Source organism: Conger conger, chromosome 19, assembly GCF_963514075.1.
Source record: "Conger conger chromosome 19, fConCon1.1, whole genome shotgun sequence".
Taxonomy (NCBI): domain Eukaryota; kingdom Metazoa; phylum Chordata; class Actinopteri; order Anguilliformes; family Congridae; genus Conger; species Conger conger.
The window spans coordinates 10,731,227-10,757,079 of record NC_083778.1 but is presented as its reverse complement, the minus strand read 5'-3'; the positions used below and the strand labels follow the sequence as shown (position 1 = coordinate 10,757,079).

The 25,853-nt window shown below is 46.8% G+C and overlaps 1 protein-coding gene across 1 annotated transcript in view; it reads right to left on the bottom strand.

The window, feature by feature from the left end:
- Positions 1 to 11,914, bottom strand: part of LOC133119031 (leucine-rich repeat-containing G-protein coupled receptor 5-like) — an 82,930-nt gene extending 71,016 nt beyond the window's left edge. Inside the window, exons 1-2 of the mRNA XM_061229411.1 lie at positions 11,895 to 11,914; positions 2,781 to 2,963 (exon numbers count right to left, since the gene is read on the bottom strand). Coding sequence (XP_061085395.1) covers positions 2,781 to 2,963; positions 11,895 to 11,914 — 203 coding nt within the window. The remainder of the gene's footprint in view (positions 1 to 2,780; positions 2,964 to 11,894) is intronic.
- Between the last annotated feature and the right edge of the window lie 13,939 nt (positions 11,915 to 25,853).

Sequence of the window (25,853 nt, the reverse complement as noted above, 5' to 3'; positions counted from 1 at the left end):
CTGATTCACCCTGCGCACACTGGTCAATAATCCGTTTCCCTCGTTTTCTGCAAACCTCATATTGTTCCAGGAAGTTTAAAAAAAAAACCCACTTTTTAAAGTTTGCATTAGGCTGCCCTGGAAATGTAAAAAAAAAAAAAAAAAAAGACGTCAGTCGTTGAACTGGTGATAATGTTTCAGAGGGCAGAGCCCCGTAGCTTGCACCCGTCTTTCAGGGGGATGAGATGAAAAGGAGTTTGAGGCACTGATCCCATCTGGTTCCCGCGGCGCCCCGTCGAATTCGTGCACGCGCGCCCTGCGTGACGCTGGCGGACCGGGCCCGGCCGCATTGTCCTCCGGCCGGCTGAATAACGAGGCGGATTGTCCGGGGCCCGCACCTCGGCTCCCCCGCCGCAGTGTCCCCCGCTCTCGGCCGTATGGTTTCCCTGTCACTCTGTCCATCAAGCTGACACAGGAAACTATGCGCCGAACACACATTACCATATGCATGCCATTATGGGGACGCCGTGGGGGGTAGAATGGATGGCTTAACTGCAGGTAAACTCTTCCATGCAACAGCACAATGCATAGTCAAAAAAAGAAAATGTGTCTTTGAGGTTGAGTCGACATTAATCGTGTTGCTGATTTATTATTTTATTATTATTTGTTTGCTGAACAGCCAGAATAAATACATATTTGCTCACAATTTGAGTCGATATATGTTCGTATGTGTGGCTGTATGGAAAAGATCGGTATTCATAACTAAATCCTTTTTTTTTTCATGAAGTTATATAAATTAATAAATTAGCCAGTCGCATGATTGTCTCCACGTCTTTATGGCAGTTTTTTTTTTTTTACAGAAATTGTATTTCTCTGAAACCGGTCAGAGGGGACGGTCTTGACAAATGCATTTATCAAGCGGAGGGTGAAGCCGCTGACGGGTAACACTGTATGCCGTGTCCGTCACACCAAAGCTGTTTGCCTCGTTGCAAAAATGTGGGGCCCCGCTTCTTCCGTCAGCTCCGTGTAGAGTCTAACTTTGTTTGGCACAGCTGCATCGAAACCTTTTCACCCAGCGAGTGCCACGGCGCACTCAGACGGCTGCCGAAAGGCGCCCTCAACGCCCAGGTAATCCCCACTGCCGTTTAGCAGGGGGGAAGAAGGGAGAGGTGGGCTTTGATCTCACCCAATTTCCTAACATAACGGCAGATACTTTTCCTGATCGCGCAGCCAAAGGACGTCACTCGATACAGGGGTTAACTGCTGCCACTTCTGTTTGAGCCGCTGTATCGGCGGCCAAGTATAGCTCCAGGAGCAATCGACCTTTCTATTTTGGGTGGGCTGCGACATTTTTTTTTTATGCAGCCTGTCGAATTTCCACAGATGAAAGGATCGTATCCTGCGAACTTGGACAGGAGCTGTGACTATGAGCTGGTTTTGTATTTTGCTTTTGTTCGCTTTTTCGTTCACTGATCGGAGTTTAATTAAAAACGTAATCAGCTCTGCGGTTTTCCACCTTCCAACTTCAATCACAAAAAAAACTGCACGAGCTCCGCTCCGACCTTACGCAATTCATTTCACAGTTAAATAGTCTGCAGGCGCCTGCTCTACATCGAATGACGCAATGCTCGATGCCTGAAACCTTAAATCAGAGCGATGATTTCTATCATAATCTCAGGAGGAAATTACATAGGAAACCTGCATGTACGTCCGTTTCCTCTGGTCATGTCATTTCCGACTGCTAATATATTACTTTGGCATAATCCTCTCAACACGGGTAACACTACTGCTAGTGTTGCCAAAACGTGTAACAAAAAACCGAAAACTGAGTATGTTAAAGGACAAATAGTATGTTAAAGGGCTTCAAACAAAAAAAAAAGTCTTCAAACGAAAATATTATGATTGTTTTAACAGTGGATTCATGGGGCCTATTCACAGAAACGTGGTCTTTCAAAAAAGATGTGCAAAACTCTCTCTAAAATAATGTAAATTCATTGTGTCATGAAAACACGATTAAACGAAGTAGATCGTCACATACGTACGAAATAAACATTTAGCAAAAGGCTCTAAAGTTGACGCACATTACGCAGTAGTTGCCATAACACATCTATAGTATATGTCCGTGGAGTGACAATGACAGGTTGGCCGTGATGTATGTCAAGTTTGTAGCTGCTACTTAGAAGGCAGACAACTCTAACCTATACCATAATCAAGCGCGTTCTTTGGTGATCCAGTATTATAAGAAATATGTTCGTCTGTTTGTATTTTCAAAAAGTACGCGTGTGTTAGTCAGTGTAACAAACGGACACCAACAGTCCCAGAAAATCGAATAATTCAATGCATTCATCCCCCCCCCCCCTCAAAAAATAATATATTATGTACCATACACTTGGCCACGTACCGTGTACCACTTGTACCATTACTTGTTGGTCATTTCTGATATCTTAGCGGCCTGCAAAGATAATGCAATGTGTTCTAATTGATGCATTAAAAAACTCTGCATTTGAATCATTGGATGTGGCAAATGCTTGTGAATGAGATTGTACGTTCCGCATAAAATATAAAGTGCTAAACGCATGAAAGTGGGAACATTTGAGTCGTGTAAAGCGTCTGAACTCCCGCGACTTTTTTTTAACGCAATGTAACCGTATAGCTGGCAAAGCATTCTCGTATGTGTCAATATTGAACAACTTAATCCCAACAACCAAAATAAGCACACAGCTATATATTTTTTTTTACAACTCCATGCCAAATTGCACACGTGTCTAATTCTCACGGGGGGGAAAACGCCATAGACTTACAGATATGAAGTAAAGACGCTAAGGTTTGCAGGAAGAGCCGTCAGGCCGAGGTCCGAGCAGTCGACTCGCAGAAGCATGCCGTCCTCTTCACAGTGACAACGGGACGGGCAGTCTCCGTGACGAGCGCCCGTCTGCGCTGTCCCACCGCAATATACTTCAGCCAGCAGCAAGGTGAACAAAACTCTGTAAGCGCTTACCATCCCTGCCGCTCTCGAGAAAGAACCGCGTATCATGATATCCACTATTATATCAGCGCGACAGGTTATTTTTTTCTTTTTAAACTTCGCAGTCGTAGTATTTGGCAGCGCTCTACGCCGTGATAACGTGGACAGCTCGACCGCTGCGTCTCGTGTGACTCTGTGAAAACCATCCCCGAGCCTCGCGGCTTTAAACAGTCTTGCCTGCACACACCGCGCTCCGTGACGTCAGTCAATGCCATTCAAAAAGCGCCCGAGTTATGTTGGGGAGAGCGCGCCTCAGTCCTGAGGACGTGCGTTCAGCCCAATGCACTGCACGCGGTTACTGTTTATAATAACTGCACAATGAATGCAGGATCTTTGCAAATGATTCACAGGCTTATCTTTTTATACGTTTTAGACAGTGCTGAAGCAATTCGCCCAAGACTAATATCTTCACACTTTATTTTAACGCAATACTTTTTTATATTTTTTTGGGGGGAAAGAACTTGGCCCAAATCCCCTGACGAAAGTTGTAAAAGGTAGAGAACAGATGCCTTTTATACTTTTTCATTTATTTCCCTGTCAATGATTGACATTCTCGCGGAGTTAAAACTTTTACTTGTTTGGATCGCCGGTGTACGAGTTTGCACCGAGCACAATGCGTATAATGTGAAGGGAACAGTACGTAATTATACCATACTAGGGGAGGGGGGCGAGGGCCCCACAGATTGTAAAATGAAATCATTTAAGGGAACTTGAGATTAGATTTTATCAGGGCTGGTTAGCGATGATGCAACAGCCCTGCGATGAACGTATGCGTGCAGCAATTCAACTCATTAAAGAAAATAATAACGATACCGTTCAAAGCGTCACCTTTTAACAACACGGATAATCTTGTGTTGGGCCTTTTATTTATTTCGTCTTTTTGAAGTGAAGCGGCACTCCAGGTGAAAGACACAGACTCCCGGTGTATAATTTATCCGCACGAGCTGGAGCAGCAGGTGTCGACCCAAGTGCGTTGCGGGTAACGTTGCGAGTAACTGCCTTTTGTTTGCTCTGCCAGTTTGAGGTCGGCGGTCCGCACGAGGCAGCGGGCCCGGGCTCTCTCCTCGCCCTTGTATGGCCACTCGCTCGCGCGAAGCATTACCTCACCCGGCTCGCCGCCGCGCGAACCCGAGCTCTCTGTTTTTCGGGTCGTATTTAAGGCTTAAACATTTATGGTAAAAACTGCAGGGCCGCATTGTGTTTGCTCGGGTCCGTCTCTCTCGCCTCGGCATTGTGAGGCGAGATCTGAGGGTTAGCTGATCCTTTAATTGCAGACAGATGTCTCGCGCTGCGCTGCCGAAAAGCCCTGGTACAAATGAAGAGTAGCGCAATTGTACATTGTTGAGGGGGTAAAAAAACCTCCCTCTTCTCACTTGTCACCGTCGTGAGTGTCAGCCTTCCTGTTAGCAGCACCCCCTGTGGTTAACCGCTCTGCAGCCGATGACAAGGACTCCCCCCGTCTGACAGGGCAAGATTGCAGAACAGAGAGATGGTTTGGGGTTGAACAGTGGTTTACGTGGACTGGCCGTTCATGCACTGCTGCGGTCCTCTCAAAGCTGGTGTGTATCGATTCTACCTGTCAGGGGTCATTACTATGGTCCTCATAACACAGGTGTGTATCGATTCTACCACACAGGGCACATTACTGTGGTCCTCATAACACAGGTGTGTGTATCGATTCTAGCAGTCAGGGGTCACTCGTGTGGTCCTCACAAGCAGGTGTGTATCGATTCTACCAATCAGGGGTGACTACTGTGGTTGTCACAATGCAGATGTGTGTCCATTCTACCAGTCAGGGGTCAGGTTCAATCACTGAACATTTGCCATGAGTGTTTGTTATGTCCAGAGTAAAGTCTAGCAGGGTGGCTCGGAGGTGCCCATAACAGACAGCGTAAACAGGATTAATTGTGAGTTTTGTGTGTTAGTCTCATGGCAGAGGGCCATAAGGAAATAGGAACACAATGCGCTTTTCACAATACTCCCGGGGACCTGGCACACTGGCACTGAACCTTAGTTACCTCTTATCCAGCCATCTCTACACAAGGAGGAAACACATAATTTGCATTTTATACATCGCCCATAAACCCACTTCCTAGATCCAGGCGAAGATTGGCGCAGTCGGCCGCCTCACCTAAACTCGCTTTTATTATCAGCGGGGCAGTCTAATGATGAACATCCCTGTCCCCTGAGCATTGGAGCTGCTACGCTAACACACACACTAACAAACACACCGACGCACACACTAACACACCGACGCACACACTAACACACACACAGAGACGCACACACACACTAACACACACACACACCGACGCACACACTAACACACACACACAGACGCACACACACACTAACACACACAAACACAGATGCACACACTAACACACACACACGTCCACACTCTCGCACACACACAGACGCACACACTAACACACACACACACACACACACACAGATGCACACACACACACAAACACACAGATGCACACACTAACACACACACAGAGACGCACACACACACTAACACACACACACACAGATGCACACACACACACAAACACAGATGCACACACTAACACACACACACGTCCACACTCTCGCACACACACAGACGCACACACTAACACACACACAGACGCACATACTAACAAACACAGGCACGCACTCTAACACACACACACAGACACGCACACACACACTAACACACATCCACACACATGCACGCACGCACACAAAGGCACACATGCACACACACACAAACACTCGCGCATATTTTGTCTCATCAGTTCTCAGAACATTCTCATTTAAAACACAAGTACAACCACTGCTGAAATACACCATGCAACAGCTCCTTGATTGTCTATTATTTTGAAAAAAATGGTAACAAATCAAAAGAACTTCATTCCAGCAGATGCAATTATATAATTATGTAATTAAATAAATAACTGAGCCACATTTCATCCAGGGCTATGGTCCTGAGAGTTCATAACCCTGGAGAGTCCTATTATTTTTGTGTTTTTTCCACATTGCAGACTAGCCTCCACAATATCTGTTTAACGAGCCTGTCGTGATCAGGAACAGGTCGTATAATTATGCAGAATTACATCTTTCCCCCGACCACTGAAATCCCAGAACAGGCAGCTGAATTGTGCTGGGCATTATGTGCTCATGAAATATGAAGCTTTCTGCAGGTTCATAATCCAGGCTAATCCTGTGACGAGAATTAAAGACCAGCGTACTGAAGACTGAGCGTGAATTGATCAATTGTGGTTTGGTTTATTGAATTGCACCGAGGGCCTTTTATTAATCAGGAAAGATAATTTGCCGTGTGTGTGAGCTTGAGAAAAAACACATCTCAAAGGTTTCATATTTTAATATTTACACAACTAAATCATTCTGGAGAATGAACCACAGGCTCCCATCTGATTTATAAATGTTCACTAATTAAATGAAGTGGGCCAGCTAGTTATTATTTTTCAAAGAACAGCCTAAATCTGTTTCATGTGGTCAAAACACATGTTCAATAAAGGCTTTTTCAGATTATTTTGATCAAACGACATATAGCTTTCGTATCTCTGTTTTTCCCTCGCAGTAATCAAGACGAAAACTCCCTGTATCGTCAACAGAACAAAATCTGAATCAAATGCAGATCAGTTTTTACTGCTGTTACTTATGGTGTCACAAACCACTTCAGACATTAGAGTAGAATAATATCAGTATTGCACTCTGTCCAAGTTTATTTCCGGTGAAACGTTCCAGGACATGAATACCTTCCTTTATCAGGTTAGTCACTTCCATTTCAGGTATTGATGACTTTGGAAGGTAAATAATTCAGTTAGCCATTTTTGTCTTTTTTTGCATCCTCGGGGGAGAAACATCCCCAAATAGTTTTCTCATATTTCTAATTGTACATAATGCCCACTGAAATAACTTATCATAATTATTTATTCTATCAGGTCTCATTACCTCTGACAAATGATGAGGAGCGATATTTGTCAGTAAAATTGTTATTATTAACATATATTGCAGACATCATTATAAAATTGGGACCTACATTGAAAACACATTGTTTTTGTGTGTAAATAATTGTTAGTTCAGCTCATTTCAAGAACGGCCCTTCAGTGGTGAAAGGAAGATGGCAATGGTTTCTTACAAGTGTTTAGCTGCAGTGGGAAGCTACAGTTACCTCATCGCAGGCAAATGAAAACAGATATTATCGCAGGAAATGGAAGTGAACATTGTTCACCGACACATCTGTACTGGTTCTTGTATGCGGAACACCTGGCGGTTGGAATGGCTGGAACGACAACGTCTTCAGGTTTAAGTTGTACTGCCGACGCTGGCACAAAGAGTGAATTTATCTCACTATTTATACGCCTTACCGTTTCAAAGCACCGCCGATAACGGTTTGTGAGGGGATGTTATTCTTAGCTAGTCGAGCAAGTTCTTCTCATACATTCAAATCAGACCGAGAAAATCGCCTTTGCGCGTCACCGTCTGAGGTGTTGTTGTAAATCAGTTATCAGCGATTATCCGAACCATCTCATCCGTTTCAGCCCTCTGCACCACGGAGGTGACGGTTGAGAGATACGCTGGCGACGATGACTGAATATACAGTAGCCTTCATATTGCGGCGGTTTCCTTATCGCACCAAAGTCGACCTTGATATAATGAAATGACGACTTCTCTGGATTTGTTACAGCGGCACATCACTCCCGAAAAACACAAGTTGAAACCAACATTGCGGTTTCGCGCAGCACAATGGGCTAATTGTCTCGGGCACAATGAGTTTGTGTGTAACGGGGGGTGAAATTCGATGAGCGAAAGCCTCTCCCGTTTGCCGCGAGTGGGTTTGGGATTGACACCATCTTAGCTGTCTGCACATTGGAGCCTCGAGCACTGTGGCACCTTTGCCTTACGAAGTGTAACTAACACACCTCTGCGTTCACCCGTCCCACAGACTGCGAGGCTGCCCAAGTGAAAAAAAAGCATACTTGATACTCATTTATACTTATACTTAAGTATTCTTAAGTATAAAATAGTAAACTTCTGGTGGGGCAGCCTGTAGCCTAGTGGCTAATGTACACGGCAGGGATGCAGGTTGGTGGTCCAAGTCCCGGTGTAGTCACAATAACAGCAGTGCATTTGTTGGGCCCTTGAGCAAGGCCCCTAACCCCATATTTCTCCAAGGGGTGATTACCCCTGCTTGGGCTAATCAACTGTAAGTCACTTTGGATAATAAAAGCTTCAGCTAATTAAGAAATGAATAAATGAGGGTTGGGCCCACTCACTCATCAGAAGTATATTTTCCATCAACATCAATAATGTGTCTTTTAATAGGCTGTTTTTATCATTACTGCTTTCATCTCATTGGATGCATGTTTTTTGTAACATGCTGAAATAAGACATGGGAGATTGTGAACACGTTGCTGATACGCGACACGTATTGTTTGTAGCTTTTCTGTGGTAGAGACAGAACTGGTCTACTGTGTGTGATCCACGCAACCCATGTGTGTTCTGCAGAGACCGCATGCACTATTTCCCAAGACCTGAATTCACTCACGTGACCTCAGTAAAATGCCCTGTCTTAATTCATAATTAATATCGTGAACACGTTTTATGGAAGAAAAGTCTTGTGCGAAAATGTGTTCGGAGTGGTCCTCAACTGACTCCATGATGGTAAAAACGGCATACTCAGGAACAAGTGTATAACGTGCAGTTTTCTTTCCCACAGCCCGAGTCAGACGCAGCTCCGGCCCACTGTGGTTTGAACGCCACTGATAGACGCAGCCTGGATATTGTTAGAGAAACAGCGTGCCTGTAGTCTTCCTCTCTGTGCACGGAGCTGCCTCTGTGTGGGATGAGCCGCGCTGACCCTGCCTGAGACTTCTGCCGACCCCTGCAGTTAATATGCACATCTGTGCCGGCTTGTCATTATGACATCATCACTCTGGACCAACCGGCCCGCAGCTTTCCTGCAGCTGTAGCACGCATGCAGCCTGGTTTATGAGTCTCCCTCTGCTGGTGAGAGGGAGTACTGCTGAAATCTATGAGATAGACCTCACTGCCCCGACACCCTAAGGGTTATACCTAATGTGTGTGTGTGCATGTGTGTATACAGTATGTGTGTGTGCTTGTTTATGTGTATGTGTGTGTACAGTGTGTGTGTGCATGTGTGTATACAGTATGTGTGTGTGTGCTTGTTTATGTGTATGTGTGTGTACAGTGTGTGTGTGCATGTGTGTATACAGTACGTGTGTGTGTGCTAGTTTATGTGCATGTGTGTGCTTGTTTATGTGTATGTGTACGGTGTGCGTGTGTGTATGCGCTGGTGTATGCATGTGTGTGCATATGTGTTTGTGTGTGTGTATGTGTTTGTTTGCACGCCCGCATACTTGTGTGTGTGTGTGCTCGTTTGCGCATGTGTGTGTTTGTGTGTGTGTACAGTATGTGGGCATGTGTATGTGTGTGTGCTTGTGTGTGTGTGTGTGTGTGTTATAAAACAGCCTCGATCGCTTTGTTGTACTTTATAAAAGGCGGTGAATACATGTCATGCCAGGAGCCAGTTCCCCTTCATTGCTGCGGCTTTGAGGGAAATGTGAGACGCTCCCGATTAGAGCCAGCAGCTCCATCAGGATTAGAGTGACTGCTCCGACAGGCTCCCGCTGACATCATCATCCCCAGCACCTCTTTAGGCACTCTGCTATTCCCGCCGTCCATCTGTCTCTCCATCCATCCAGCTCTCCACCTGTCCATCCGTCTATCTATCCATCCACCCATCTATCCATCTATTCATCCATCTTCTCTCTTCTCTACGGCGAAGCCCCTCGCTATGTCTCCCTCTCTCCCTCCCTCATGTTCTCTCTCTACCTCTCTCTCGCATTCCCTCCCTCATGTTCTCTCTCTCTCCCTCTCCCATTCTCTCCCTCCCACCCTCCCTCCGTGTGTCTCTTTACATGACTGTCGACAGGTTAAAATGGTAGTACATTCCCTGCACGTTATGGATTAGAGCTTATTGCCCAGGTATGAGGCAAAGAGAAGGTGTGAGGGGGGGGTGGTGTGTAGTTGTGCCACAGACATGCCGACCGCTGTCATTGTGCAGCGTGATTGGCTCTGGATGGCCGCCGCTGTCATTGTGCAGCGTGATTGGCTCTGGATGGCCGCTGCTGTCATCGTGCAGCGTGATTGGCTCTGGATGCACGCTGCTATCATTGTGCAGCGTGATTGGCTCTGGATGCACGCTGCTATCATTGTGCAGTGTGATTGGCTCTGGATGCACGCCGCTGGCATTGTGCAGCGTGATTGGCTCTGGCTTCACGCCTCCGTCATTGTGCAGCGTGATTGGCTCTGGCTTCACGCCTCCGTCATTGTGCAGCGTGATTGGCTCTGGCTTCACGCCTCCGTCATTGTGCAGCGTGATTGGCTGTGGCTTCACGCCTCTGCCATTGTGCAGCGTGATTGGCTCTGGCGGAGGAAGTAGAGCGCCGAGCCAAACTCCGCCGCGCCTGCCCTCGCACAGGTGGAGCTGGCGGCCCTTTTGATCCCGTACGAGCTCCGTGGCTCCCTGTGGCTCTGTAATCTCACAGGAGTCACGGTGCCTCTCCCTCAAGTGCAGCACCGGGGTGGCTGACAGGCTGCTGTAAAAGTAAAGGAGCTGAAGACGGTGCTTTTGGAGATATTTGGACCTAAAAATGCACTTTTTCCCCCACCAAAGACCAATTATTATTATTATTTCTTCTTTTTTTTTTTTTGGGGGGGGGGGGGGGGGTTCATATCTCCAAAAGTACATTTTAGAGACATTTTATTTGTAAATCTGGGAGCACTTTCTCACTGAGGAAAGATAAACATGTTATTAATAATAATACACTGAAACATGAATAAAAGAAACAGAAGGGGAATACAAGAACGGAAACTGAAACGGCAGCGGAATAAAAGAAACGGAAACGGAATAAAAGAACGGAAACGGAATCTATGAAAGTAGATTAATGGTTTCTGTGATATTACTTCTACACACAAAATTACACCTTGATACAAATTTACAAAGTGTTTTTACTTACAAAGTTATCGACCTTTAGAAATTCTTTGAAAATGTGTTGCGGCGCAAGATCTTTTTAGTCACGACATCCAACTCACTTCAAAGGGCTGTACTGGCAAAATGATCTGGCACTGTATTTTGAGTATGAAGTTTTATGAGTTTTATGAGTTTTATATCATCATTGTCTACCAACACACAGAAAAATGAAAAAAGTCTAAGAGGTGCTGTGGTGCAACCTGCTGGAGTTGGCATGGAATGGCACATATAATTCACAGATCATTTAGTTCACATGAGGCCGGCTAAATCATCTCTTCTTTTATTCCGGTTCCGTTTCAGTTTCTGTTCTTTTATTCCGGTTCCGGTTCAGTTTCCATTCTTTTATTCCGTTTTCGTTTCTGTTTCCGTTCTTTTATTCCGTTTTCATTTCCGTTCTGTTCCTTTATTCCGTTCTTCTATTTTGCTTTCGTGCCTTTATTTTGTTTCCGTTCTTCTATTTTGTTTTCGTGCCTTTATTTTGTTTCCGTTCCTTTATTCCGTTTCCATTTCCATTCCTTATTTCGTTTTCGTTCTTTTATTCCGTTTCCGTTTCTGTTCCTTTATTCCGTTTCTTTTATTCATGTTTCAGTGTATTATTATAATTAATAATGTGGACGCGGCTCAGAGGCTGGGTCACTAACTTGGAACCGTGCCGGCATGGATGGGTTGGTTGGTCTGTTAGTGCAACGTTATTGTCTGAGCTGTTTTATTCCACCCGAAGACTCCATAGTTCTGCTGGGCGACTTCAACGCTCACGTGGACAATGACGGAGAAACCTGGAAGGGGGCGATTGGCAGGAATAGCCTGCCTGATCTGAACCCGAGCTTGTTATTGGACATGGAGTCCGAGTGGGCCATGTTCAAAGCCTCCATTGCAGAGGCGGCAAGCAGGAGCTGTGGCCAGAAGGTCATCGGTGCCTGTCGGGGCGGCAACCCAAGAACCCGCTGGTGGGCACCAGCGGTGAGGGAGGCCGTCAAGCTGAAGAAGGAGGCCTTTCGGGCTTGGCTGGCCCGGGGGTCCCCGAAGCAGCAGACAGGTACCGGGTAGCCAGAAGGGCTTTCGGTTGGCCTTGAGGAAGTTCTGGCAAACCATCCGACGACTCAGAAAGGGAAAGCAGGGCTTGTCTCAGGCTGTTTTCAGCAGGGGAGGAGAACTGCTGAGCCGGACTGGGGATATTGTCGGGCGGTGGAAAGAGCACCTTAGCGCTCTTTCGAGCTCCTGAACCCGAAGAACACATCCTCTGTGGAAGAGGCAGAGCCGAAGACTCGGGGGAATCTGCACCTATATCCCTGGTGGAAGTTGCTGAGGTAGTCAAAAAGCTCCTCAGTAGCAAGTCGCCGGGTGTGGATGAGATTCGCCCTGAGATGCTGAAGGCCCTGGACATTGTTGGGCTGTCTTGGCTGACACGCCTCTTCAGTGTCGCGTGGAGGTCGGGGACGGTACCTGCAGAGTGGCAGACCGGGGTGGTGGTCCCCATTTTCAAGAAGGGGGACCGGAGGGTGTGCTCCAATTATCGGGGTATCACACTCCTCAGCCTCACTGGGAAAGCTTACTCTAGGATGCTGGAAAGGAGGCTCCGACCGACGGTCGAACCTTGGATTCAGGAGGAGCAATGTGGCTTCCGTCCTGGTCCTGGAACAGTGGACCAGCTCTTTACCTTAGCGGGGTTGCTGGCAGGGTCATGGGGGTTTGCCCATTCAGTCCACATGTGCTTTGTGGACTTGGAGAAGGCTTTCGACCATGTCCCCCGGGGAACCCTGTGGGGTGTACTGCGGGAGTATGGGGTACCGGGGCCGTTGTTACGAGCCATCCAGTCCCTGTATAACCAAAGTGAGAGCTGTCCGCATTCTCGGCACAAAGTCAAGCATGTTTCCAGTGGGTGTTGGACTCCGCCAAGGTTGTCCTTTGTCACCGGTCCTATTTGTGGTATTCATGGACAGGATCTCAAGGTGCAGCCGAGGTGAGGAGAGTGTCCGGTTGGTGACCAAAATCGCATCTCTGCTTTTAGCGGATGACGTCTGATTGGTGCACATGCCCCACTTGACACAACCAGGCCAATCAAAAGTATTTCCCCTGCGCAAGTAGCAAAGCAACCTGCAGTTGGCCGTATTCAACAGGCAGGAAGCTGTGTTGCATTTCTGTCTGAATGATAAACAGGAATTTGAATGAAGGGGTTTTCAACACCCTAGAAGGCGTCCTTGGGGTGTGTCCTTGGGACAGGCATTTTGCCTACCCTGGACTGGTGAAGTGTAACATATCACAACCAGCTCATGTGTAAAGGGCACACACAGCTACCTTCTCAGTTGTCATAATCTGCAATGTTCAGTTGAAACGTATTTCAGTTTAAAATGTTCAGGTCTTGAGTATGACCGCACAAAGACTGTCTCATTATCTGAGTTCAGGGCCACGTTCAGCCCGGACAAAACGTAGCAAAACGTTGATTTAATCAAGTCTGTTGCACATCGTTGGGAGGAAACATATCTTTCAACACAGATACCGTGGCAATAAATAGCTAAACATTTTCTGATTGAACATGCCCCAGGTGTAGTCCAGCCACATCACCGCTCCTGAGACGTCTCTGCCCATGCAAAAAAAGGAGGAGAAATGTTTTAAGAGTTCGCAAGCAATGCTGTAAAAGGCTATTTTCTTGAATGGGTGATACATTAAATGGACATTTCAATATTCTCAGCCCCGTATCTGGTTCATCACCTTTCATCAGGGGCTACCTGGAGGTCAACATGGCTGTCCTGTGATCAGGAGATAGCAGACTGTAATCCCCAAATTCTCCTTATTGCCCCTCCCCATGTTGGATTGTGCATTGACCATTATGTGCAGCTGAAACTTTGTGGCTTGCATTGATATTTTTTAAATACACGGCCACAGTAACCAGTTTAACCCTGAACCTGTTCATTATCTCCCAAGCCGCAGTCCCCTTTGCCTGGAGTGACTTTCTTCAGGGCAGTGTAAGGCCACTATACAGACAGACGTCTGCACAATTATAGCAGAATAACAGAATAGTATGCACCTACTCTAACATCATTTGGCAGCGCAGAACAGTGAATGTCATTTCAATTAATGTCATTCTGTATGCTGTATGCTGAGTGCAATAAGGGCATGGCTTAGAGTACTGCTGGTGACTGAGTAACTCTATGTGTAGCATAGCCAACTACTGGTGACTGAGTGACTCTATCTGTAGCATAGCCAACTACTGGTGACTGAGTGACTCTATCTGTAGCATAGCCTACTGCTGGTGACTGAGTGACTTAGCCTACTGTAGCATAGCTTACTGCTTATGACTGAGTGACTGAGCCTTCTGTAGCCTAGCTTACTGCTAATGACTGAGTGACTTAGCCAACTGTAGCATAGCTTACTGCTAATGACTGAGTGACTTAGCCAACTGTAGCATAGCTTACTGCTAATGACTGAGTGACTTAGCCAACTGTAGCATAGCTTACTGCTAATGACTGAGTGACTTAGCCTACTGTAGCATAGCTTACTGCTAATGACTGAGTGACTTAGCCAACTGTAGCATAGCTTACTGCTAATGACTGAGTGACTTAGCCAACTGTAGCATAGCTTACTGCTAATGACTGAGTGACTTAGCCAACTGTAGCATAGCTTACTGCTAATGACTGACTGTATCTCTGCAGCATAGTTTTTCACGCCCCCCATGAATGAGGGCTTTGTCCCGTCTGAACCGACGGTGCCCTCAGACAGGGCTCCAAAGTCTGAGTCACCATCTCCCGGCCCGGCCCCTGTCTGACGCACTCCGCCAGTGCTGAACAGGACCTCTCCGTCTCCCCCGTCCTCGACGTGTGGGGTCAAGATGGCCGCCGCCTACCCGAAAAACCCGGGGAGAATGTCCAGACCTCCGCAGAAATCAAAACCAGGAGAGCGCTCCGGATCTCTCCGGCCCGATCCCAGAGGTTAAACATTAACATCTGATACACATTTCCCTCGTCTGCTTATGAAGCGCGCTCGACCTTATGAATGTTTTTAGAGCCATCGTCTGCGGAGCAAGGTCGCCTCAAGGTCGTTCCGAAGACAGGGGTTTGTTTTTTCAGACTTTGTAGCTCTTATCAGCCCGAGAATCCTCAGGTATCTCTTAGCTTTTTATCTCGCCTGGTTTGTGACCTGATAAATCCTCTTTGACGGCGATAATGTCTGAACACTCGATGCCGTTCATCTTTCACACTGCAATTCTGCAACGCGTTCATCAGGCTGCCTCCATTTTAGAGCCTACGGTTATTTTAATCAAAGGTGCCGTAAATCTCAAGTAACCGTGTTATCAGTGGAGGCATTACAGTGGGGCTGCTCAACCCTGCCCCCTGTGATCTACCGTCCCATAGACTTTTAAACCTACAGGACGGTAGATCTCCAGGAACAGGGTTGGGCCGCCCTAAATTACACGTACATAATTGCATACGATAAATTAAATGGCTCTATTATATGTTGGCGGCCGTATTTAACCGTGTTTCTTTGCAGGGCTAATAGAATATTAAATAATGTAATACAGTATATGGGTGTAGAAGCACATGGAAAAGGCGTCAGACCTTGGATTTTTAGATCAATACTAGGAAGAAAAAAGTACTAAAAATGTAACATTTTGGCTTGCCATGTCTTATTCAAGCATGGAAATGTCCGACACAACCAGCAAAATAAACATGTCCTCCTTTGTCCCCGCAATTAATTTTGTGCGTGCATAACAAAATGAGGCTGGATTGATCGTCTCCTGATGGGGTTACAATTTGGCCCATCTTCTTGTTTGCAGAAGGTTTTGATGGAACCCATTTCACCCAGTCTGTTTACATTGGAATGCTAAAACTGCTGCTGTCATGCCACAAATGTGATATATAGGTCTGTTTGATAAAGCAATTAAACCAATGGAATCATGCCAGGCCGACAGCAGAATAAGTTGTCTCCTGACTGTAATTAGTTGCAAGTCATAACACTGCTTTCGGAGAATGGAAGTTGTTAAATACACGCTCGCAGATACAAAAAAAATGCAACCTAACCAGACACTCTGGAGACAAAAGATTTGACGACGCCTTATGGGCGCCCACAACATCTTTTAAAAATACAATATAACGAATTGCTATGGCTACATATTGTAGCAACGAGAGAGGGATTAGAGTTACCGCAAACAGCTTCTTGAACACACCAAAATGTGTATTCTCCGCATACTATCCGTGGCACAACCTGTGTGATTAAGATCATTTTCTGTAGTGTGCTTCCACCTAGTGGGTGTTTCAGAGAACAGCATGGCATTGTCATTCTGTGGGAATTAACACAAGGGCCTTCGGGTTTAAGGAAGAAAACTCAAGAAAGGGGGCAGGTGCCTGCTAGTGGGAGTGGGGAATGGGGCCAAGGAATAGGGAGTTAGGGAAGGGGACAGGGAATCGGGGGTTAGGGAAGGGGACAGGGAATAGGGGGTTAGGGAAGGGGACAGGGAATAGGGGGTTAGGGAAGGGGACAGGGAATAGGGAGTTAGAGAAGGGGACAGGGAATAGGGAGTTAGAGAAGGGGACAGGGAATAGGGTGTTAGAGAAGGGGACAGGAAATAGGGCATTAGGGTACAATGATTATGGAGTTGGAGTTTGTTGTGTTCTGACTACTCGGCAGTAGGTGGCGAGAACGCAATATGCATAGTAAATATGCAATGTGCAGAAGGCGAGTGAGAGTTGGAGAAGAGATAAAATGAAGAATGAATTACCCATGTGAATTAACCGTGTCTGTTTATTCATTAGTTAATGTATCTACAGCAGCCTAACTTTAGTTCAGTCTTTACACATGCAAACATAACAAATTGGCGACAAGTTCTTACCCACTACTACGAAGGATGGCTCTTTCTACACATTTTTCTACACCGTTTTTGCAATGCCCTGGAGAACCTGCTCTGCCTTTCCATACATGGATGAAAATGTTCAACAACTATTTGCTAGTGGTCGCAACGAATAGAAAGGCATGGCCGGACGTTCGTAAACGTGCACTTCTTCTACACTGCCTTGGGACTGAGGGTCAGAGACTCTTTTACATACTGCCTGATGAAGGTGAGACAGTGGAACAGGCTGTTAAGGTGCTAGAAACATACTTTATTCCACGTCAGAACATAGTGGCTGAGCGTCATGCTTTCCGAAAACGTGCACAAGCTCCACATGAATCAGTGCTACAGTACACTGCAGCTTTGCGAGACCTAGCAGCTACATGCGAGTTTGCATCCAACTTAGATTAAATGCTTCGTGATCAGTGAGTGGAAAACGTAAACAATCCTCGCATACGTGAGCGACTTCTTTTTGAAACAGACTTAACCTTGCAGAGAGCCATCACATTAGCTACACAGACAGAAGCTGCTAGTGAGCAAGCTAGGTTCATTGCTGCCGATCGCTCAGCGCCTGTGCCAGCTGTGTCTGCTGCAACACCTGCACGCCGCCACCCGCCTTTTTCATCTGCACCGTCTTCTGTACCGTCTGCCGCTCCTTCTCGTCATACATCCAGCCGAACCTGCTACCGCTGCAGAACTGACAGGCATCTTGCAAATGACCCATCCTGCCCTGCTGCCTCAGTTAAGCGTAAGAACTGTAATAAGATTGGACACTTTGCCAGAGTGTGCCGTTCAACACAGACTCGCTCTGTGCACGAAATTGACATGCCAGAGGTTCAGATTCTTTACTTACATGACTACAATGCGTCTGATAAAATTCGATGCACAGTTAACATTAAGGCTGCAACTGCTACTCCAGTGCCAGCTGGAGCTGACTGTGGACTCAGGCTCCTCAGTGTCTATTCTGCCCAAATGCCTTTTACGAAAAGCACTTCAAAGGTGAAGAACTACTACCTCCAACGGCTAAATTAGTGACCTACTCCCATGCTCCTATTCCAGTTATTGGCTGTTTTCCTGTTACTGTGTTCTGGAATAATGCTACACGCGAAACATCCTTCTTGATTGTGGAGTCTGGGACTTGATCAATGGCCTGAGTCTGTGCATTAAAGGCTCTACCGTCCAACCTGCCACCCTGATGACCTCTGCTTCTGTGATGGCCACTGCTCCTCTGTCTGCGGCCCCTCTTGGCTGCGCGAAAGGGTTTGTGCATAAAGTGAAAGTATCACAGACTGTCACACCTGTACGTCAGAAATGACGTCGCTTGCCCCTATCTGTGCGGAATGCCGTGAGTACCGAAATCCAGCGTCTCCTCGACGCAGGTGTGATTGAGAGAATAGATGCTTCTCCCTGGGTCTCCCCGATAGTGGTTGTACGAAAGAAATCAGGTAATATTCGAATGTGTGTGGACCTGCGTGAGCCCAACAAGGCTGTGATTGTTGACTCCTTTCCTCTTCCACACATAGACGAAATGCTGGGCCTGCTGCACGGAGCTACAGTGTTCTGCTGTTAGTGGAGAGTCCAGCTCTAGCACTGTTCAACCCTGACCTCCCTACTATTGTCTCCACTGATGCCTCTGACTAAGGCCTTGGTGCTGTTCTCCGTCAGATCCAGTCTGACCACACTGAGCGCACTGTTGCATTTGCTTCCAGGACTCTTGACTCCTGCCGAACGCAAATACTCAACAGTTGAGAAAGAAGCCCTTGGATGCGTGTGGGCTGTGGAGAAATGGAGAACCTACTTGTGGGGATGGTGTTTTTCCCTGCGTACAGATCACCAGGCACTGACCGCTCTCCTGACTACCAGAGGAGCTGACCGTGCTGGCATGCGTATTGCACGCTGGGCAGCACGCCTGCTGTGCTTCTGTTATGATGTTGCATACCTGCCAGGTTCAAAGAACAGTACTGCTGACCGCCTCTCCCGTCTGCCTCTGCCTGCTGCTGCTGATGAACCAGAGGCTGAACCTGAGTTTGTGGCCATGCTGTCGGCTGATCACCTGTCTGCTGTCTCCCCTGGTGAGTTTGCTGCTGCGTCTACCTCCTGCCCTGAGCTCTGTGCATGGCGTGCACAGATTGCTGATGGTTGGCCTCCCTCTCCTGCCGCTTTAAGTTCAATCACACGTCCATACTACAAGCTGCGCCATGAACTGTCTGTGCAAAACGACTACACTTTCCGAGGCTTACGGCTCATTGCTCCTGTCACCCTGCGTCACACCCTGGTGGGCCTGGCTCACGAAGGCCACCAAGGTATTGTGAGAACCAAGCAACGCCTCCGTGAAATCTGCTGGTGGCCAGGTATGGATGAATTTGTCAACACTCAGATTAAGGACTGCTATCTATGTCAGTCTTCAGATAAGTCTGCTGCCCCCTCTGCTGCACCGTTACAACCAGTACAGTTTCCAGCAGAGCCGTGGGAGAAGCTAGGCGTTGATGTGGTTGGTCCGTTTGAGACTGCTACTCCGGACTGCCGTTTTGCCCTCACACTGACTGACTACCACACCAAGTGGCCTGAGGTTGCTTTCACGCCTTCTGCTACCTCAGCCAACATCATTACTTTTCTGGCTTCAGTGTTCAGCAGATGAGGTCATCCGAGAACCATTGTATCAGACAATGGGCCTCAATTCCTGTCTAAAGAGTTTGCTGCGTTCTTGAAAAAGCGTGACATTAAGCACATACGTCCAGCGGTTTACCACCCTGCAGCAAACGGAGCAGTCGAACGCTCTCACCGTGTCCTGAGAGCATCCATACAGTCCGCTGTCCTACAACAGAAGCCTGGGAAAGCTACAGTTACAGACTCCTTACAGGTGTACCGTGCCACTCCACATGCGACCACTGGACTCTCTCCATTTGAGTTACTGCATGGCAGAAAAATGCGCACACGCCTCCATGTCCTTGCCCCACCACTGACAAGCATTCATACGGATGTGCTTCGTCAGAGTATCATCCCGACAAGCTAAAATTAAGTCATACACTGACTCTCGTCGTGGAGCACGCAGTACAGTTTTCAAAGAAGGGGACAGAGTGCGTGTCCGGAAGCCTTTTCATGTTCCAAAGGCGCACCCACGCTACTCCAAGCCACTGGTGAAAAGGAGGCAAGTTGGTCAGAGCACTTTTCTTCTGTCAGATGGTAGGAAATGGCATCAATCACGGCTGGCTAGATACCATGCTTCTGCTTCACCTGAGACGTTTGCTCGCTCTCCACACGATGCAGTGAGTGACGACTCCACAGTTTCCCAGTCTGACCTCCCGGGGGCCATGGACTCTCATACGGCCCCTGCTCGTGTCAGACGGCCTCCCTGCTGGCTTGAGGACTATGTGTCTTAAGCACACACTTACACGCCTAAACGTTCATAAAGCCTGTTCAAATGTTCCTTGGCTATGGATATCATTCTATATACACCGATACAAATTCTGAGACAAATTATGGATACTACTGAGCCTTCTGCTGATGTTTTACCACTATTTTCAGTCTTGTTATGACACTGAAGAGAGTTCTCTTTTATGCTCTATTTTCTACTTCTTGATATTTCTAGTAATAACTGGTTGATACATGAACATGCATGTGAGATATTTAAAATGAAATGTTATGCATTTTGCTATGTATTACTACTAATATTCTGAGTGCTAAGGTTATGCACTATTCTCTACTAATCATTGTTATTGCTGGTGATATACACTGTTGTTAAATCCATGCTAGTTACTGGTAATATTGTTTACGTAAGGGGGGGGATGTTGTGTTCTGAATACTCACCAGTAGGTGGCGAGAACGCAATATGCATAGTAAATATGTAACGTGCAGAAGGAGAGCGGAGAGTTGGAGAAGAGATAAACTGGAGAATGAATTACCCGTGTGAATTAACCGTGTCTGTTTATTCATTAGTTAATGTATCTACAGTAGCCTCACTTCAGTTCAGTCTTTACACATGCAAACATAACAGAGTAGATACTGTATATGAGGGGAGAATAAATATACAGAGAGGAGATTTGGCAATATACCCCCCCCCCCACCCAGGAGTTACCTATGTTGGCATAACTACTAGCACAGAGACAGAGCACCTGCACTGGCATGAGAACAGCAAAAAAACCCACCTCCCCACCCACTCCTTTCCTGCTGACTCTGTCCTATTGTGTTTACTGTAAGCCTCTGTGGACACAGGCGTCCGGTAAGCGAGTGCAGAAGGGTCCGCATTGATACAGCTGTAGGCGGGGCGTTAACCACACGGCGCCGACTGACACGGAACAACATTCCAACTTCAGAGTCAACGAACGGTGCCGTTCTGCCTTCGGAGGGGCGAGAGGCGCGCTCGTTTCAGCACTAGAGGGAGAACGTGTTCCTCTTTCAGAGGCCCCGGCGGACTGGCGGAGGTTTCCGTTCGGCGGCAGTTGTTCGGAGGAGGAGCGCAGCTGAGAATGGATTTATTGGACGCAGTATACGGGATTCATCTGCATTGCCCTTGCATTCATTCAGCCCCATTGACCAGTTTAAACAAAAAATATGTGTTGGTCAGTTCCCAGGTTTTGGGTAGTCTGTCCCTATTAAATTGCACAGACCACCTATTTTAATACTTTTGCGTATTTTGCTAAATGTGTGTTCGGACGACATCTGCATGGCCAGAGAGATAAAGTTTCCTGATTTTGGAAATAAAATACTGTATAGACAGGCTGGTATCTTCCTTCACACAACACTGGCCAGTGGAGGATGGGCTACCCCTCTTATCGCCAGGTTCCCCCAAGATTTCTTTTCATCACCGTTTGAGGGTTTTTCTCCACACTAGGGAGTTACTGTTTAGCTGTGATGCATTACCCGACAAAACCGAACTGAATTCAGTTGAATACAGCATTGTACTCCAGGCCCTAGCACGGTCATATTTCTCAACAAGTAGTTCCTTCCCTGACAATGCTATCTGAACACAAGTCTAGCTCCTCCTTTAACACAAATGACGCATTCAGTACTTAACCTGTTTTTAAAAGATAATACTGACATTATAACATAATCTGTACGAATGCATCCATCACGGTTTCCCTAACATAACACAGTGTGACAGACCGAAAGCACTCCAAATGCAATCATTAACCTGTGAGGAGTAGACGGCAGAATGGCGTGGACTGATACGACGGCTCTGGTATTCACACACCTTGCTGTGGCATGTGCGCTCTGGGCCACACCCATATAGTCGCCGCGGCGACTATATTTGTGTATCGCTCTTGTCCGACCGCTTTAGAGGACACTACCGTGTGCGTGCCTGTGCTATGAGCAATGCGTTCAGATGGAATTCCCTTAAACGCCCACGACGGAAGCGATGTTCAATGTTTTTTTTTTCACCGCAGACTGTAATCTGATTTCTCGTACGGCGTGACCTGAGTAACCATAGCAACGCGCAGACCGCGGCTGCGTACGAAAGGCGTTCCCACTGAAGCCGAAAGCATCGATTTGTTTGGTTTTTTTACGTCGATTGCGACAAAGGGCTTGTTTCCGAAGTGCATGTGCGGCATGCATGCACTCCATTAGTTGCCGGGGAAAACCAGGACACCTTTAACAAGAAGATAAGATCTTGCTTAGTCCGGGCCTGTTCCCTCCGTACTTGACAAACCCCATTCAACACAAACGCCACAGCTTCCAGAGAAAAAGGCAATTTGCTTTATTAAACAACCTATTTGAAACAGCAAATGTTCCTTTGTGTGGGCGCAGGTTTTTGTTTGAGCCCAGCACTAAGACGCACGAGTCGACTCATCACAATTATCTTGTTTGAAGACCATGATTAGTTCAGCGGTGAAATCTGCTGCATTGTCACAATGGCCTTTTTCCGGATAAGATCGGAGGTGCACCTGCAGCTAGACAAATCCATCTTGCGCCCCAGGCCTATCGAATAGGCCAGTCGGGGCCTGCGTCCGGTTCATTAGCGTCTTGTCAGTGTTTGAGTGCTGTGTGTTCGTCACGTGATCAGGATTTTCCCTGCTCTAATCCTGCGGTCTGGCCTAAGATCCACAGGCACCGTGTAAGCTTGTTAAACCAGGCAGCGGTTGAGCTGCAGACCTGTTCCTGCATAATCAGGAAGCTTTTTACGCTCACACTCCTCCGGCTCAGACTAATTGCGATTGCTGGCGCGGTGGAAAGTCTTTTTTGACTCCGCTACTAGCGTAAGCCTCGCACGTCTTGGCATGCCCAGCTGGGCTCTTCCCCGGCTGCCCGCCGGGCAAACATTTCCCCCCCGGCTGGTGTTGACTGAGCGCGCAGTTTCCTCATTGGTTTAATCGGCGAGCGGTTCCACCTCGTTTAACCCTCCTTTTGATCCCGCGAGCGTGTCTCGCGCGCGTTCGCTCGATCCCGGCGAAGCCTCTCCAAATATTGTCCCACGCGCCGGGGAAACGGGCGCGTCTTAAGACAGGACCCGATTGGCTCCAGATGCGATTCGGCCGATTTTACGATCGGCTGATGAGTGTGTGGGCTCACCGCAGTTTCCCGGAAGCACCGCCTTGCGGACGCCTGCCCTTGGTGCCGCCGTAAAACCAGACCGCAAGCGGCCGGGCCCGGAGGACAGGCACCCGGCCAGCTGTGCTCTACAGAGGGCCGGGACCCTGGGGAGGGAGAGGAAGGGGGGAGAATGACCGTGCCACGCAAGTGCCGAACCGGCAAACGGCAAAACCCAGCCTGGACCCAGGACCGGGAGGACCGCCGGCTCAAAGACCAATCGCTTATCTTTCACCAATCGTTTCTTTTCCTCGCTCCTGACCTGGAAATCGATCAAGGTCCGCCGCCTTGAATGACATTCCAACCCATGAAACGCTCCTTCGAGGAACTCCTTGGTGGAAGTATTTTTCGGAAAGCCTGACGTATATGTATGATCTGTGGGCCCACCTGTCCCCATCTGCCCCACAGCTGCCACGTCTGTAACTGACGTTTGAAGGAGCGAGGAAATTCCATTGGCCGTATTTTCTCAATTTCCCTGTCTTCACTTATTTTTCTTATGTCTTTTCCCAGCCTCTCCTGATGGGTGGAGCTAGGAGTAGGAAAAGGAGCAAGGAAAAGAAAAAAGAGGAGAAAAATAAGTGATTGGAGAGAGCCCGTGCTTTTCATCTGGAGTGTGTCATTGGGGACCTCATGAAAAAAGATGATAGTCATAAAGAAAAAAACGAGTCTAAGGGTGCTTCTCTGTGCCAAGAATGCAAAATCCGGATTCGACTTCTTGTGAAGTCCGTGACACATTTCAGAGGAAAGAAAGCACTGCATTGCAATGTTTGCTTGTGGCGTGCAGATACGATACCACCATGCTTGCAATAGGATAACATTCAGCAATTGTTTCAGCCACATTCATTAGTGAAATGAAAGGACTAACAAGTGGTAGTGCACTTTGCACTTTGTTGTACGTCACTATATAACAGCATCTGCCAAATGCCATTAAGGTAATGTAATGTAATGTAATGTTGTTGGGTAAGGCTATAAAAAACACTCTCAATGTTTCAAACTACCTATTTCCACTGTCAGACACATTATTAGAAAATGGAAGATAAATGAAACAGTTGAAGTCGAGGCAAGGTCTGGAAGACCAAGAAAGATTTCAGATAGAATGGCCCGAGACCTGGGTGAGAAATGCTCGGAAGAACCCAGACATGACTGCAGAGGAGCTGCAAAAAAGAGTAGCAAATACAGGTCTAGCTGTTCACAGGACAACAATACAAGGTACTTTAAACAACAAAGACCTACATGGCAGAGTTGCCATAAATACCTCAACACAAAATGAAGCGTCTGAAGTAGACAAAAGGAAACACTGAGAAGCCTGAAGCCTTTTGGAACAATGTGCTTTTGACTAACAAAACCAAAATTTAACTTTTTGCCCATCACCAAAGAAGGTATGTTTAGAGAAAAAAGGGAGAAGGACACCTTGCCAACTGTAAGGCATGGAGGTTGTGGGGAAACTGGGGGCACAGGACATATTGTGCAAGTGGAAGGATGAATGGTTTCCACCAAATTCTAGGGAACATAAATCAGTCCAGACATGAAGTTGAAGAGAGGTTGGATATTCCAGCAAGACAATGATCCAAAGCATACCTTGAAATCAACCATGAAGTACCTCCAGGAAAGACAGATGAAGGTTTAGGAATAGCTACTACAGTCCCCAGACTTTAATATTATTTGTTATAGTTGCCCAAGGAGGAGTTACAAAGTACTAACTGACAGGGTTCCCAAACTTTTGCAGTTCCTTTTTTTATCATTTTGAAACTGTAAATTTTTTTAATAAAAAGTAATGTTTGCTTTAAAATGTGAAGAAATGTGTTTAAATTTTTAACCATTTACAGTTTCACCTCAGGTCAGGTCAGAGGTCAGGTTCACTTCTGTTCACTTAGATTTTAATTTTTGTATCTACTCTTTATTATTCCACACAACTTAAGATGCTGTTTCCTTCCAATGTCTGAATGCCCAAATGTATTGTGACACCCTCTTCCTGAAAATGTTTTTGAATAATTTATATATTTCATGTATTATGCATATATTCAGAAAAAGAAATGGCAGGCAATATTTTCCAACAATTTAACAGGATTCTGCCAAAAAAAAACCTGAAAGTGAAACCACTTGAAACTGTACAATTGCTAAAAACCCTAAACATCTGATTGGCCCCTAGTGCTGCACCGCATCCATTCTGATTAGTCACGGGTGCCGAACCCTCCTTGCTTGATTACCGATTAATTTCACAGAGAGCACGCTAGGAGATGAAGTCCTCACCTTCAGACTTTGAAGTGCGTTTCACGAAGCTGCAGACTGCAATTCCCATCAGCCACTTTCTCAACCCCACTGTGGCACTTGTTAGCAATTATTCAATTAAGCCCTCCGGCCAGGCAACCTCCCTAATCAATTAGGTCTTTTTTTTTTTTTTTTTCAGCGAATAAGGCGGTCTCTGTGAGGCG